The 17,598-nt window shown below is 42.7% G+C and overlaps 1 protein-coding gene across 1 annotated transcript in view; it reads left to right on the top strand.

The window, feature by feature from the left end:
- UBE2H (ubiquitin conjugating enzyme E2 H) overlaps positions 1-17,598 on the top strand; it is a 74,519-nt gene that overhangs the window by 47,105 nt on the left and 9,816 nt on the right. The window contains exons 4-6 of the mRNA XM_075925365.1: positions 5,410-5,449; positions 6,234-6,286; positions 11,792-11,920. Coding sequence (XP_075781480.1) covers positions 5,410-5,449; positions 6,234-6,286; positions 11,792-11,920 — 222 coding nt within the window. The remainder of the gene's footprint in view (positions 1-5,409; positions 5,450-6,233; positions 6,287-11,791; positions 11,921-17,598) is intronic.

Consider the following 17,598-nt stretch of genomic DNA (forward strand, 5'->3'; position numbering starts at 1 on the left):
CTGCTTATGATAGCCGCGTAGTCTGTAAGACACAAGTTGACTTACGGCTCCTTTAGTGAAGGACAAACTTGTGTCCGTTCAAAAGTATAAGGTGACTCTGAGAATAGTTCCCAGGTGTAGACTCTTATTTCTAAGTAGATATCAGGACACTGCTTCACTGTCATTTGGTCCAGAGCACCGAGGAGGTTTCATTGTAAAGATGCCCGGAGCCCACTGAAGTCTGTCTCGTTCTTGAAATTTTACATCTCTGGTAACTAACTTTGGTGAAATCAAGGAAAGATGAGCAGCCTCTAACATTGTGTCTCAAGAAGGTCTGTGCAAGAATACATTTGTGTATGGTCCAGCTCTGTCAGCTGAAGAAATGGCTATTTCAGAGCTTTCAGGGAAGTATCAAGAAGACTTTTGCAAGGCAGCATGTCGAGTGTCAGTGCATATATGTGCCTTATATCAAGGGGAGGCATCTTATTTTCTGAGTAGCTTCCTAATGAGCAGCCTTATTTTACTAATTAGTATGAAAGAGGCTCTTGTGACCGGTACAGACTTTGTACAGTTAATGCTGGTTTACCTTAATTGAGAATTGTGGAATACAAGTTCTGTAGTGCCTGTGCGTGTGCATAAGGTAGGCTCTGATTATTATTAGGGATGTAATAGTGTAGTCAATAAGCTTTTTCTTATCGGTTAATCGGCTAATGCTATAGACTACATTTATTCTCCCCTCCCCCACCAGTAATTTTTTTAGCATTCCTGCTCAGTCCTGGCTCTCACTGGGTCTGGGACCTACCCCCGTTGCAGCTCTGCATTTAAAATGTGTTAGGAGGCAGGCAGGCAGCCTGGGTCAGTTCCAGCTCTCACCGGGTCCAGGAGCTCAGCCTCTCCCCTGGACAGGGGTTGCTGACACCCTGCGCTGCTGCCCCTGTATCAGAGGTATCAGTGCAGGACGACAGGCAGCCGGTCTGCAAGGAGAGCTGGCTTTTAAACTGGCTCCCCTCACAGACCAGCTCCCACCTGGCCCCCTGCGCTGCTTCCTCGGTATCAGAGCAGCGTGGAGTGGCAGGGGGCTCTTTAGGAGTGGGGCTGGAGTGCACTGGCTGCTGGCCCCACCCCCGGGACTGCAGAATAGCCGAGTAACAAATAAGAATTCATTAGGTTAATCAACTATTCAATTAACCGATATTTAACATCCCTAATTATTCTCATCAGAAGTCTATTTCATTTCAAGCAGACATTAACTGAAGATATCTTCAGCACAGTGCTTACACTAGACCACTGATTAAACTTGTACATTTACTTTTACCCATATAATTAAGGCCTCTAAAGCTGCCCAGTATGGTGTCCTAGCAAAGATGCCATAATCTTGTGATATAGCTACACCAGTGAAGCCCTGCACTGGTAATGCAAATATTGATTTGGCGGCATGACCCTGTTTTTGGATGGTGTTTATTACATTGAAAATTCTTTTATCAGTTTATTCAGAGCCCTGCATGACACATGGATCAAAATTGTGCTGTTACGGTATATACCGTTATGGTTATAGAGAACACGCCAAAGTTCTTCGCCAGTTGGAAGAGAGCTTTATGTTTAATAGGCTGATATCTAGCTTCTATTTCATTGACGGGCTATATATATATGTATGTCATTTTAACCATGCTTAGCTTTTATTTGGAAATATAGGCTAATATCATTATACAAATTCATATGATCATTTCTACCTATAATCATGCAGGACTAAAGTGACTGCACAATTTCAAGCAATGCGTGGGACAAGTGAGATTTGAAGAGCTTATTGTAATCGCGGACAAAATGAGCAGGGCATGGGATAGAAGTATGCTAGAATGCAACTCAACTTGGCCTAGAGGAAAAGATATCTGAAGATGAAAGACAAGTCCTATGGAGAATCTGAAAGACTTGAAATGAGATCTCAAAGTGGATTAGAAAGCTAATGAGGAATATGGGCAAGGGGAATGGGTGTGTTTGTGTTCCTTCTTGCAGAAGAGACCCTCAAAATTTGGAGAATTTAGATTCATAGAATATTAGAACTGGAAGGGACCTCGAGAGATCAAGTCCAGTCCTCTGCCCTCACAGCAGGACCAACCACCGTATAGATCATCCCTGACAGGTGTCTGTCCAACCTGCTCTTGAATATCTCCAGTGATGGAGATTCCACAACCCCCCTAGGCAATTTATTCCAGTGTTTAACCACCCTGACAATTAGGAAGCTTTTCCTAATGTCCAGGGCTTGACAAACTATGTCCAGGGCTTGACAGCGAGTAGATTTCAGCTGTGCGCCCCGTTTACCGGCGGCACATGCATGCACAATGCAGGGCTGGCGGGCGGCTTTTGCCGCCATTTGTCAAGCCTAAATCTCCCTTGTTGCAATTTAAGCCTATTGCTTCTTGTTTTATCAGAGGCCAGAGAGAACAATTTTTCTCCCTCCTCCTTGCAACACCATTTTAGATACTTGAAAACTGCCATCATGTCCCCTTCTCAGTCTTCTCTTTTCTAAATAAACAAGCCCAATTCTTTCAGTCTTCCCTCATCTCATGTTTTCTAGGCCTTTAATCATTTTTGTTGCTCTTCTTTGGACCTTCTCCAATTTCTCCACATCTTTCTTGAAATGTTGTACCCAGAACTGGACTCAATACTCCAACTAAGGCCTAATTGGTGGGGAGTAGAGCGGAAAAATCACTTCTCGTGTCTTGCTCACAACACTCCTTTTAATGCCTTCCGGAATCATGTTTGCTTTTTTTGCAACAGCATCACACTGTTGACTCATATTTAGCTTGTGGTCCACTGTGACCCATAGATCTTTCTGTAGTACATCTTCCTAGACAGTCAGTTCCCATTCTGTATGTGTGAAACTGATTGGTCCTTCCTAAGTGGAGCACTTTTCATTTGTCCTTATTAAACTTTATCCTATTTACCTCAGACCATTTCTCTAGTTTGTCCAGATTATTTTTAATTATGACCCTGTCCTCCAAAGCAAGCCCTCCCAGCTTGGCATCATCTGCAACTTCATAAGCATACTTTCTATGCCATCATCAACGATTTAAGATGAAGATATTGAATAGAACCAGTCCCAAAACAGACCCCTGCAGATCACTTTTTATGCCCTTCCAGCATGACTGTGAACCATTAATAACTACTCTCTGAGAATGGTTATCCAGCCAGTTATGCACTCACCTTATAGTAGCCCCATCTAAATTGGTTTTCCCTATTTATTGATAAGAATATCATGTGAGACTATCAAATGCTTTACTAAAGTGTAGGTATACCATGTCTATCGCTTATCCCTTATCCACAAGAGTTCTTATCCTATCAAAGAAAGCTATCAGATTGGTTTGACATGATTTGTTCTTTACAAATCCATGCTGGCTGTTACCTATCACCTTGTTATCTTCCAGGTGTTTGCAGGTGAATTCCTTAATTACTTGCTCCATTATCATTCCTGGCACAGAAGTTAAACTGACTGGTCTGTAGTTTCCTGGGTTGTTCTTATTTCCCTTTTTATAGATGGGCATTATATTTGCCTTTTTCCAGTCTTTTGGAATTTCTCCTGACTTCCATGACTTTTCAAAGGTGATAACTAAAGGCTCACATACCTCCTTTATGAGCTCCTTGAGTATTGTAGGATGCATTTTATCGGGCCCTGGTGACTTGAAGACATCTACCTTTTCTAAGTAGTTTTTAATGTATTTGGTTTTTTTAAATTAATTACTAAACCTATCCCATTTCCACCAGCATTCACTGTTAGGCATCTCGTCACCATCAAACTATGGTGAAAACTGAAACGAAGTTATTAAGCACTTCTGCCATTTCCAAGTTTCCAGTCATTGTTTCTCCATTTTCATTGAGCAATGGGCCTACCCTGTCCTTGGTCTTCCTCTTGCTTCTAATATATTTGTAGAATGTCGTCTTGTTGCCCTTTATGTCCCAAGCTAGACTGAGTTCATTTTATGCCTTTGCCTTTCTAGTCTTGCCCCTGCATACTTGCATTGTTTGCTTATATTCATCCTTTGTAATTTGACCTAGCTTCCACTTTTTATAGGACTCCTTTTTTTATTTTTAGATCCTTTGGGGAAGGGACAATCCTTTGATCTGTATTTGTACAGCAGCAGGCATATTGGGGTCAAAATCCATGACTAGGGCTCCTAGGTGCTACAGGATGACAGACAATAGTGAGGTTAACTTAACCTTAGCTAGCTGCTGAAAAGTGTGCCCCGATTACAGTTTAGCAGATGTGATTTTAAAGTGTTAAGCAAGTTGGTTTATCTTGATATTCTATTTGCTATTAAATCATATCATTTTTCATTTCTCTCAACTAAATGGCAGAACAAAAAGCATTATCAAAATAGCAACCGGTTTTTAGTTTAGCCCATACTTAGACTGCATGAGTTTTGAGATGGAACTGTTACTGTGTGTTTTTTTTTTTTTTTTCAATGACCTGGGGTAGCAATTGTCAACATTCTGTACCAATACAGCAAAAGAGCAAGTGTTATCTGGTATTACAGAAACATACAGCTGTCTCGATGTGTGTCTAGACTACATGGCTCTGTCACCAAAGCCATGTAGATTAGTTTACTAGACATATCCAAATGAAGCCACTATTGAAATAATTGCTGCTTCATTTAAATTAAAATGGCTGCTGCGCTGTGCCGATCAGCTGTTTGTCGGCTCAGCGCTGTAGTCTGGACGCTCCACGGTCTACTTTCGATCTCAATATTAAGCAGCCTTTGTAAGGCTTACCGGGGAGGTCGACAAGTGCCTTTGATGTCGACCGTGGAGCGTCCAGACAGCGCTGAGCTGACAAACAGCTGATCAGCACAGCGCGGCAGCCATTTTAATTTAAATGAAGCGGCAGTTATTTAAATTGCAGCTTCATTTGGGTATGTCTAGTAAATGAATCTACATGGCTCTGGCGACAGAGCCATATCGTCTAGACACACCCGATATGCCTTACAAAGGCTGCTTAATACTGAGATCGAAAGTGTTTAAGGAAATCCTTTATTGGAAAGAGCATTTTAGAAGGGAAGCTTATTCCTAGAGCAAACATTAAGCTTAGATCGTTTTGTTTAGTGTTTGTACCAAAAATCCTGCAGCTTTGTAAAGCATTTTATCCAAAAAGTGTACGTGCTTAATGGGCAATATTATTCAAGATAATACTGGATGCCAAACCTTTGAATACAGTTGTGTATAAATGGGGATTTTGATGAGCTAGAAGTGAACAGCAGAGGGCCCTAGGGTCAGATATGACTTGTTTATTTGAAAGGTCAAAAAGCTATATATAGCCTAGCCAAGGTTTCCATTCAGATTTATTCAGATGAGGGCTCATATCTTTTCTGCAAACAACTTGCCAAATGTGCTAATTTTTTGTGGCTACTTTCTGCTATTAACCAGTGTGTCTCTTTACAGGATTCATGAATAAAATTTTCCATCCCAATATTGACGAAGCGTAAGTAAATCCTTAGTATACAGTATTTCTGATTAGTGGGTACTCTGTAGCTGTATTATGCTTTCATTAGAAAACCAAAGCAACTTTTCCATAGGCTGAGTAAAGCTGTCATCTAATCGAATGCTAACTGTCCTGGGTACGAATTCAATATGAGGAAAGTGTTTCCTACCCCATGGGTAACTTTCCCAGTAGAGATCAGGTTGTATGGAATACTGGATAGGAAGCATACTATGGGAGGCTTCTCCTGTGATCTGTATTACATGGGCAATATTGGGTGCTTCTTAAAAATAAGTGAGGCACATGTTGTGGCATAGAAGGTCCAGGGTTGCTAGTACTCCTTTTTCAAAGATCTCTTCTCAAGACAAGAAATAACTCTAGGCCCACCACCTATCAGTTAGCGTTGGTTCATACAGTTATACAAATCCTATTCAGAAATCATAAAAATCTAATCAATTCCATACAATTGGTTTGTTAAGATGTCCATTAAATAAAGCCCCTCCTTTCTTTCCAGCCTTAGTCTTGCTAGCAAGATTCTCCCCATGCACATACGGGTCCGAAGTTAGTGTCCATTCTCTTCATCCCTTGCTTAGAAAAATCTAGTTTCTGTAGGTAGTATGGAAGCTCTCCTAATCACTATGACTGCCCTATATTTTGCTCTCAGACAAAGTTAATTGATCCTTGATTGGGGGAGAGGGGAGGAGCATGAGGGGTTAAAAATGTGAAATCCTGGAAGTATTTAGCTAACTTGCACATGTTTTAATTCCATTCTCTCAATCTGTTTCAGGTCAGGAACTGTATGTCTAGATGTAATTAATCAAACTTGGACAGCTCTCTATGGTGAGTTTGGCAATCCACTGTTATAACATTTCATCATTTATTTGGTTTGAATACCCTAATGTAGCCTGTTAGAGGCGAGAGCTCTCGAGCCTGTCTTGGAAAGTTTGAGCCAAATTGTGGGGTTTATTTTTCGCTAAATCAAGTTCGGTTTAGCAGCAGAAGTTGATAGGAAAATATTACTTATACAGATCCTTTCATCCCAAAGATGCTGAAAAGTTCTATAAACATTGTGCTGGATTTACTTGATCCTTGACTGAAGTGCAGTCATCTCTGAGATGGAATATGGCAAGTGTTCAACAGTAACACAGCAACTCTTCAGGATAGGAAGTGAAGAATGCTACAGTTTCTGCATGAAAATACGGGGGGAAATTTTAAGTAACTAGACCGCAGTCATCCAAACTAAAATGCAGATGGGAAGGGTGAAGGCATGCTTTAACTCTGGTTAGGACCTTGATTTTTTTTTTCTATAGAGGGTGGCATCAGAAGCACTTATTCTCTGCCAGCATCAAACTGGGGCATTCTTTCAAAACAACCTAGAAGAATTGATACCATCTCCTAATTTGTCTACTCTGCTTCCTGCAGAACTTGTTTTCCTGGGAGTTCTCCCATCTAGTTACTAGTCAGACTTGATTCTGTTTATCGTTAGAAGTCTAACAAGGTCAGTTTTTAGTGACAAGGATTCAGGAGACAAATAACTCTTATGCAAGACTGAAACTATTAAACAATCATCTATAGTAACTTGTTCTCTTGGAGGGAGACTGTATTGAACTACTATAGTTTATGGACATGACACACACGCTGTGATGTATGGCCTTAAGCAGTATGCATACAATATAAATAACAAACAGTGCAGGCGTTTAAGGACTAAAGAGCTTTTCACCTAAAAGTTGTAGTTTCACTTATTTCTAGTTTCCCTGGTTTCGTGAGTCATTCCGTGTAAACTTACTGCCAAAAAGGCAAATTACTACTGTGTAAGAATATCTTCCTGTTTTAAGAAATGCTACTGTGGACTGTTGCAGCAGGGTTTCCACAGTATTTACAAACAATGTCATATGAACACTTTCTGTAATTGGTTTCCTAAGAAAACTACTGTATTTTTGGCTTTTTTGTGAACTGCAAAGAGAGGAAACAACTGCAATACTGCTCTTCATTGATATGTAGAGGAGACATCAACATTTGTAACTAATATAACTAGTAAATGTTAGTCAAAATCAGGGTGTATTGTGGTGTTTTCCAACATCAACCAACAACTTGTCAAACAATTGACTGGTGTTAAACAAGTGATCTTATTCCAAACTTCCTCATATTGTCTGAAGGATGCTTTGGAACATTGAAGAGGTAACTCCTTTTGTTCTTTGATTGTGTACTGGTATCATAGTCTGCATTAGACCTACCCCCTTTGCCCCTCTAGTTATAAGTCATCAGTTACCTTGACTTTTAGATTTATAGTCATCTGCTGAAGGAATGTAAGAAATTTCTCTGTGCAGCAGAAACATAGAAGGATCTAGTTGTTTTCCACATTACAGTAAACTTCCGATAATCAGGCACCTTTAGGACCCAGGGGGTGCCGGATTATCAGATATGCCAGACTATCGGAAGGGGGGGCTATGAAGGGTCTGGGGGGAGGATGCCACCCCAGACCCCTCATAGCCCCCCCTTCCGATAGTCCGGCTCTGCCCCAGGCGTCCCCAATTCAGCAGCTGCTGGTCAGTTTCAGCAGCGGCTGAATCGGGACGCCTGCGATAGAGCAGTTGGGGTGCTGCCGGGTTGGTCCAGTAGCGCCGCCCCTTGGCGCTGTGAGACCAACCCAGCAGCACCCCAGCTGCTCTTGGGAACACCTGGGGCAGAGCAGCTGGAGTGCTGCCGGGATGGTCCCGCAGCGCAGAGGGACGGCGCTATGGAACGAAGCTGGCAGCACCCCAGCTGCTCTGCACCAGGCGTCCCCGATTCAGCCGCTTCTGAAACTGACCAGAGCCCGGGCTTCCCGAAGTCAGCCGCCGATCAGTTTCAGCAGTGGCTGAATTGCGGACCCTTGGGGCAGAGCAGCTGGGGTGCTGCCAGGTTGGTCCCGTAGTGCCACCCCTTGGCGCTGCGGGGCCAACCCGGCAGCACCCGAGCTGCTCTGCCCCCGGCTTCTTCGATACAGCCGCTGGTCAGTTTCAGCAGCAGCTGAATCGGGGAAGCCGGGCGCAGAACAGCTCCAATTGTCCGGCTGCCCCGAGCACTTCCGGGTTCCCGATGGTGCCGGACCATCAGGAGTGCCGGAGCATTGGATGCTGGACCAATGGAGTTTTACTGTACTTTCAGCCTCAAAAATCTTCCTATATAAAGTAATAACTTTTTTGTTATGCATTTTACCTTTAAAACTAGCTAGTCCTGCATTAGTAGAGAAGGTATGGACTAGCTGACCCAGTAGAAATTAGAGGGAAAGTTTTTGATTGCTACCAATAAAGCCACTATATAAGATAGTAATTTAGTAGATTCCCTTTAACTAGTAATATACCAAACCCTCCTTAGCAAAAGTGCCTCCATTTTAAGCATGCTGTCCACATCCAAGCAATGCTAAAAAATGAAAAATTGCTTTGAGACTTGGAAAAGAGAACTAGAGAAGACAGCATTTAAAGGGGAAATGGGCTATTTTAAGCTGTCTTTCACCTGGGCTTTGTTGCTCTGTAGCTAGCTAAATTCCCTTTTCCATTTAATCTTAAGTTGGGAAGCATTAAATATTTTTAGTTCTCCCAATGGAAGGAGTTGAAACTGTCAGTTGTGTTACAAGTCCATGTAAACTAAGAAACAAACCTGTTGCTGAGCATGGCTTAAGTGCTGGAATATACCGAAGAAACTCCGTCCAATACCAGCAGGAAAATATTCTTGTCTTTATTTGTCATTACTGTTTTTTGTGATCCCTTTTGAGAGTAGGACTGTACTTTGTGAATCTGTTGCAAGTAGCTGACGATGACAACTGGCATTTCAATGCACCAGCTTTGGCAAACTGGGCCTGGAAACATTTGTGTACTTAAGAGTGTTTCTCATATCCTTCCTTTCTCTATCTACCTGCCCTTGAAAAAGGCAAAGGCTTTTCTGTTCAAAATCTTATGCTTAAAAAAACCTCACGTTGTAGAGGCTGTCTTTTGTATTGCTTAGACTAGCCCTTAGTTATTTGGAGCCAGGCACAAAATTGCATTGTTTAGCTGATGATGTGATGTTGCACTGGCTTACTTAAAACTGAGCAGCTACTCTGTGTGGGCAAACCCTAATTTCCGTCCTTGCTATGCCATGTTCACACTGAAGTGACTCAGCTAGTCAATACCCTGGAGTTTCTACATATGCAGGATGGGTTAACTCAGGAAGGAAGATTTGACAATAACTGAGTAATCTCTTCCTCAGTGCCATGACCAGGTCAGAGGTTCCCAGCATGAGTGCTGTAGGAGCACTTTCGTAGGTGATCTGCCAAGAGCCAGAAGTTCACATGATGCTTATGTCTACACAGCCGTTAGATGCACACCTCTGGCCTTTGCCAGCTGACTCGGCCCGAGCCCCACATGCCTAACGGGCTGTTTAATTGCAGTGTAGATGTTTGGGTTCCAGCTTTCCAAAGGGAGACCTTCCCACCTTACAGGGTACTAGACTCTGGACTTCAGCCTGAGCCTGAACGTCTACACAGCAATCATAGAATCATAGGACTGGAAGGGACCTCGAGAGGTCATTGAGTCCAGCCCCCCACCCTCAAGGCAGGACCAAGCTCCGTCTACACCATCCCTGACAGATGTCTATCTAACCTGTTCTTAAATATCTCCAGAGAGGGAGATTCCACCACCTCCCTTGGCAATTTATTCCAATATTTGACCACCCTGACAGTTAGGAATTTTTTCCTAATGTCCAATCTAAACCTCCCCTGCTGCACTTTAAGCCCATTACTCCTTGTCCTGTCCTCAGAAACCAAGAGGAACAAATTTTCGCCTTCCTCCTTGTGACACCCTTTTAGATATTTGAAAACCGCTATCATGTCCCCCCTTAATCTTCTTTTTTCCAAACTAAACAAGCCCAGTTCATGAAGCCTGGCTTCATAGGTCATGTTCTCTAAACCTTTAATCATTCTTGTTGCTCTTCTCTGTACCCTTTCCAATTTCTCCACAATGAAACAGCCCCAGCCCCACCCCCACCCCCACGAGCCTGAGTCAGCTGGCAAAGGCCCGCTGGAAGGTGTAATTGCAGTGTAGACATATACTGTAAGCCAGGCAGGGTAAGTTGGGTTATGAGGGAAGATACAGAGGCAGGCTAGTTTAATCTCTTGCCCTATTTAAAATAAAGGTCTAAGAGGTACAGGTCTGATCCTAGTGCTGCCTCCATCAGGATCGGATGTGTTGAGAAACAACGAGTATCTCCCTGCCCTCCCACAATAAAAATTCTCCTCTGATTAGCAGCAGTAAGACATTTTTTGCCATTCTTTGTGCTGTAGCTTCTCCACCAGTTTTTCTCTATCCCCAGGAAGGGGATGAGGGATGGGGGCGAAGCCTGCGTATGATGAAAAGGGGATGCTGACAAAATATGACTGAGGGTTTGAAAGGGTGATCTTGCTTTTTATTAAAAAAAATAAAAAATAAAACGCATGCACCTGCTAGTCTTTAACAGCTGAAGTTAAACATTGCAAAAACACCCTCCGAACCACACACGGAGGGTGTACTCTTCCATCTGTGTGGGCGCACACAGCCCTTCTGGAGCTGCCTGAAACATTGAAGAAGGAATGACACAGCCCGTTGCTTCACACCCGCATCTTTGAAGTATGGTGCGTACGTCTTTTTTGGAGGTGGGGTGTGGAGGATGGTTTTGTGTGTTCATAATTACTCATCAGCACCAGAAACCTGTTTCCTGTCATGGACTATTAGTGATAGATGCCAACTGGCAGGAAGGCATTAATCTGATCTCTTCACATGCTATTAATTGTTATGAAATGGGAGAATGAACTTTGTTGGTTGCTGTTTTTATTATCACAAGTGTCGAAGTTCTGTTAAAACTGTATTGTGTTGAGACCTGTCAATTTTAAGTCTAGTATTTAAAGACGGTAATGTTCAAGGAAACATGGGGAACTGAGGTGAGAGGAAGGTGTCCACAGCTTAAATCACAAAAGAATGACCTGGGTCTGATTACTGCTATGTTTGCTGTATGACCTTGGATGTATCATTTAACGTCTGCCTCCATTTCCCTAAGTGAAGGTGTTTCGCAAATCTCTGTAGGCATGTTGAAGTCATTGGCATTTGTAAAGTGTTTTGAGAGCTTCAGATGAAAGGTGCTATGGAAGTCTAAAATAGTTTGGGCATAGTGTTGGAAGCTCCATTATCACATAAATTCTCAGCTATATTAGCAATCTAGGATAGGTAAACTAGTATGAATTTAAGCTTTACACCACCTTAATGTCTGGCTTCAGCAAGGCACAGTTTCACTGATGTTCAACGTGGTTAACTGTTGGTCTGAGATGTAGCTGTGCGATATTAATTTTTGTTGCAGATCTTACCAATATATTTGAGTCGTTCCTGCCCCAGTTGCTGGCCTATCCTAACCCCATAGATCCTCTAAATGGTGATGCTGCAGCCATGTATCTCCACCGACCAGAAGAATACAAACAGAAAATTAAAGGTAAGGGAGTACGTGGAATGATGAAAAACTCCTGGTATCACTAGAGATGTAAGGGAGTAGTTGACTACCCAATAAGCCTATGCTTATCGGGTAGTTGAGTAGACTACAGAGGTAGCAAGGTGGGGAGGGGGGAGCAGGAGTTGGTGCTTGGAGGAGCTAGTTTAGGGTAGCAAAACCATACCATGACATCCTTCCTTCTGCACTGCTGCTGGCAGTAACACTGCCTTCCAGTCCGGGCACCTGGCCAGCAGCTGCCACTTTCTGTCCACCCAGCTCTGACATAGTAGAAGGAAGAGTGGCAATTCCTAGGGTGATCGTATTTCCCTATATTGAATATGGGACACCTGGTAAAATTACTAGTATTCAAGTGAGTTGATGCCGGCTGGAAACGGGACAGGTGGTGGGGCCCTTGCTGGCTGAGAGCTGGCACGCAGCAAGGGCTGCACTATGGAGCAGCAGCCAGCCCAGTATGCTGCAACTTTGCCCCACCACCAGCTTTGCACACCTGTCGCTATTGTCAGCCAATAGCCCCCCACTCATCTGTTAGGGGATCAGCTGTCAATTAGGGGTCTGGCAGTCAGCAGGACCCACTAGTACTTATAGGGGGTAAACAGAAAATATGGGACAATTTGCCTGTTTTTAAGAAGTCAGGACACCTCGGGGTGGCTTAAATATAGGACTGTCCCTTTAAAAACAGGATGCCTGGTCACCTTAGCAATTTCACAATCCCCTCCTTTTAAAAAAAAGTGTAACCCCTAATACTGCTCTACAGCTACAACACTGTGACATTTCAGATTTAAAAATCTGAAATAATAAAATTTGATTTTTAAAATCCTATGACTGTGAAATTGACCAAAAAGCACCGTGAATTTGGTAGGCCCTACCCATTACTCAATGAGGAAACAAGAGAAAACGCAGCCCTAGCTGAAGTGGCTTTTTTGTTTTCACCAAAATGCTAACAAGGACTAACACAGTGAACATCAATGTAAATGAGTAGAATCTGAGGTTAAAATGAGACTGGGGGCTGTGCTCCCTGCTTTCTGTGCTTGCCAACCCCCCCTCTCTGGAGTAGGTGTCTGGCCAGCAGATAGGGGGCAGGAGTGGGCTGGGGGTAGGTGTCTGGCTGGGGGAAGGGTGCAAGAGCAGGGGAGGTACCAGGAGCAGGCTGGGGGTAGGTGTCTGGCCAGGAGGGAGGGGGCAGGAGCAGGTTTGGAGTGCAGGGTCTCGACGGAAGAGGTGAAGGATCTGGGGTGGGGTGAGGCTCAGACAGTGGAGGAGATGCGGCATGGCCTGGGGGCGGGGTTGGGGTCAGATGGCAGAGGGGACCTAGCGCAGGTCCGGCGGAGGGGAGGAGCTTGGGCTCAGATGGTGGAAGGGATCCAATCGGAGGCTAAAATAAGAAAAGAGCCAGTATTAATAAATACTTAAATAAGATGCCCTCAAATTGTCAGGGTCTGATGAAATACATCCTGGAATACTTGAGGAGCTGTTTGAAGCAATCTGAATCATAAGTGATTATCTTGAAGACATCATGGGGGGCAGGTGCATCCCAGAGGATTGGAAAGGGGGCAAATAGAGTAACTATTTATAAAAAGTGGAATAAGAGTAGCCCAGAGAGATGTAGCCCACTCAGCTGAACTTTGATACCTGGAAAAATAATGGACTAAACAAGCAAACAATCAATTTGTAAGCACCTAGGGGAAAAAAGTGATAAATGTCAAGAACAAATCCTGGCAAATCAGTCAAATCTACTCTCCTTCTTTGAGAAAGTAACAAGCACTGTGGACAGGCTAGAAACAGTAGATGACTTAGTTGACATCAGAGGCTTGGTGGGATAATACACATGACTGGAGTATTGGTATAGAAGGGTACAGCTTGCTCAGGAACGGCAGGTGGAGGGGAAAGGAGAAGGTGTTGACTTGTACATTAAAAATGTACACATTTTCTCTAAGGTTGAGAGAGGAATAGGAGACAGACTTTTAAAAAGACTCTAGGTAAAGATAAATGGGGTAAAAAATAAGGGAGATTGCATAGATCTATTACAGATTATCTAGCCAGGAAGAAGAGGTGAATGAAGCTTTCTTTATACAAATAAAAACATCCAAAGCACAGGACTTGATGGAGATGGATAACTTCAACTACCCAGTCATTTGTTGGGAAAATGATACAGCAGGGCACAGATTATCCAACCAGTTCTTGGAAAGTATTGGAGATCTTTTTTTTAAAATTCCGGAAGGTGGAATATGCCACTTAGGGGACAAGCTCTTCTAGATTTGATTTTGACAAATAAGGAAGAACAGGTCGAGAATTTTAAAGTGGAAGGCTGCTTAGGTGAAAGTGATCATGAAATAATAGAATTCATGATTATGAAAATGGTAAGAGAAAATAGCAAGGTAAAGATAATTTTAAGAAGGCAAACTTTAGCAAACTCAGGGAGCTGGTAGGTAAAATCCCATGGGAAGCAAGTCTAAGGGGAAAAACAATTGAAGACAGTTGCATTTTTTTTCCAAAAGACATTAGTAAGGGCGCATGAGCAATCTATCCTGCTGCACAGGAAAGATAGGGAGTATAGCAAGAGACCATCCTGGTTTAACCAGGAGATCTTCAATGATCTAAAGAGTTCTAGAAAAAGTGGAAACTAGGTCAGATAACAAAGGAAGAATATAAACAAACACAAGTATATATGTAGGGACAAAATTATAAAGACGAAGCCACAGAATGAGCTCAGTCTAGCTAGAGACCTAAAGGGTTACAAGAAAACATTCTACAAATATATTAGAAGCAAGAGGAAGACCAAGGACAGGGTAGGACCTTTACTCAATGAAGGAGAAACAATAGCAATGCGGAAATGGCAGAGGTGCTTAATGACTTATTTGTTTTGGTTTTCACCAAGAAGGCTGGTGCTGATTGAACACCTAACACTTAGTAAATGCCAGTAAAAATGGGGTAGGGTCAGAAGCTAAAATAGGTAAAAAAACAAGGTAAAAATTACTATGACAATTTAGATGTCTTGGAGTCATCAGGGCCTGATGAAATGCATCCCAGAATACTCAAAGGGGCTTCCTGAGGAGATATGAGTCATTAGCTATTATCTTTTAAAAGTCATGAAAGATGAGAGAGATTCCAGAAGACTGGAAAAGGGCAAATATGGTGCTCATCTATAAAAAGGAATATAAGGGCAAACTACGGAATTTCAGACCAGTAAAGATAATGGAGCAAATAATTAAGCAATCAATTTGCAAACATCTGGAAGATAAGGTGATAAGTAACAGCATGGATTTGTCAAAAGCAAATTTTGTCATACCAACCTGATAACTTTTTTGACAGGGTAACAAGGCTTGTGGATCGCAGAAGGTGGTAAATGTGGTATTTCTAGATTTAAGCTTCTGATAAAATTTCACATGACCTTCTCATTAGCAAACTAGGGAAAGATAACTAAATGGAGCTACTAGTAGTGGGTACATAATTATTTGGATTACTATTCCCAGGGTGTAGTCATCAATGGTTGTCACACTGGAAGGGCATAACGAGTGGGGATCCTCAGGGATTAGTTCTGGGTCTGGTTCAATATCTTCATCAGTGATTTAGATACTGGCCCATAGAGTACACTTAACAAAGTTTGTGGACGATCCCAATCTGGGAAGTGTTACAAGTGCTTTGGAGGGTAGAGTCATAATTCAAAATGATCTGAGGTAAATAGGATGAAATTCAATAAGGACAAAGGGCTTTGACTCCATGTGGGGAGAAACAATCCGTTACATACATATAAAATGGAAAATGACTGCCTAGAAAGCAGTACTGTGGAAAGGGACCTGGAGGTCATCGTGGATCACAAGCTAAATGAGTCAATACTGAGACACGTGCAAAAAAAACCAACATTATTCTGGGATACATTAGTGGGAGTGTAAGCAAGACACGAGAAGTAATTCTTTCTCTCTGCCTCAGCTGGAGTATTGTGTCCAGTTCTAGGTGCCATGTTTCAGGAAAGACATGGACAAACTGGCTCTTCCAGTCCTACATGCTGTAATTTACTATCCCGTCCAAACTTTAATCAGTTTCTTAAATACCTTGTGTGTAAGACTCATGCCGTCACTCTAAATACTTCTTACCGGTTTTGCATGACAACCCGATGGTAGAACTGAACACTCCCATTCTGTGAAATCCCTCTGTAACTGTAGTATTTAAAAATATTCTTGGACATGCTGGAATTGATGCAATGAGTTCTAACAGCTTCATTACTCTGGAAAATTAAGTGCTATGAATACGTAATTCATCTTCTCTTCCCTTTACATCCTCATTCTTTTAGTTATGAAAGCATAAAATAAAATACCTGTGTGATGTATTGGGTTGGGGATGGTTCCTAGGATTGCCGCCTGATACAAGGCTCTCAGCCTGCCAAATCTTTATGAAGTACAAAACCCGTACATAACGATTCATACTGGGACCTATAGCTGTCCTTTGGTGTGTCTAATGTGCATACAGCTGGAAAGATTTTTGTGTAACCCAAGTAGAACTTTTCACTCTTCAGATACACTTATGAATTGCCATGGAGGTTAGAGAACCATTTTAGTCTTTTAGTCCTAGAAGAGAGGAAATTGGGGGATTTTTTTCCAAAGTCACAAATCACCAGGTAAGCATTCAGCTTCTAATGAAGGTCAGTAGGATTTGTGTGCTTAATGCCTGGTTGTGCCTTTAAAAAATCAAGGCTCACACTTGATATTGGTGCATATTTTTGTTAGGGTTAAGCACTGATAGAGCCAGGAATGAGATATAGAGGTAGCTGTTTTGCATTCCTTTGGGGGGCAAAAATATTTGAAGCAATGTCGGTTCTTGCTTTGAAACCTTGATTTCAAACCTTTACACTAGACACTTCAAAATATACAGGGCCAGCAGAATCTACCCTTCAGCGTCATCTTTCTTTAAGGGATTGAAAAATGACTAGATCCTCCACTGTAACTCAAGTTTAACCCAAAAGAGGGTTAATTGTTTAGATGTGACAGTTCCCTGGAAGTCTGGAATTTCTAGGGGTTAAAATGAATGGCCAGCCTGCTGACGGTTCAGCAGTCTACCTCTCTAGTGTGCCTAAGAAGCAAGAGTGAGGGGCGTAGGTAAGTATCCATTTCAAGCAAAGTTGCTTCACTGCTTCATAAGCTGTGGGCTTTGGACCTGTGGAGTGCTTCCTGAAAGTCAGTGAAGTGGCAGGTGATGGCATGATTCCTATCCTTGTTTTTACCAGCCAAATGTCAAGAGGACCGCTAGCTGGTTGTGACAAAGTGAGGATTTTTCCTTGTTACGTTGTGTATGAGTCTTCCTATAAATGCCATGTGCCTCAGTTTCCCTGTTTGTTGTGCCAGTGCATACATAATGGACATAAGAGTGTGTGATGTTTGCCAAGACCATCAGGGCAGATGAGGCTGTACCAGCTGCCTCACATATGCTATGGCCAGTGCCCTTTGGAAGCTGAACTCTAGGAGGGTGCAACCAGGTGACACAGGAGTGAGATCCAGACCAAGAGGGGGGCCCTGGGCATGTGGGAGGTCGGGTTAGTGGAAGCTGGAGAGTCTGCATTTTGGAACGCTGGGAGTGGGGGGAAGGAGTCTAAATCATCCAGCCCAGAGTCCTGCCATGATTAACTTGGTTGAAAGTCACTGATTTCTCTGCTTGATAAGCTCTGTCCT

Source organism: Pelodiscus sinensis, chromosome 1 (genome assembly GCF_049634645.1).
Source record: "Pelodiscus sinensis isolate JC-2024 chromosome 1, ASM4963464v1, whole genome shotgun sequence".
Taxonomy (NCBI): Eukaryota; Metazoa; Chordata; order Testudines; family Trionychidae; genus Pelodiscus; species Pelodiscus sinensis.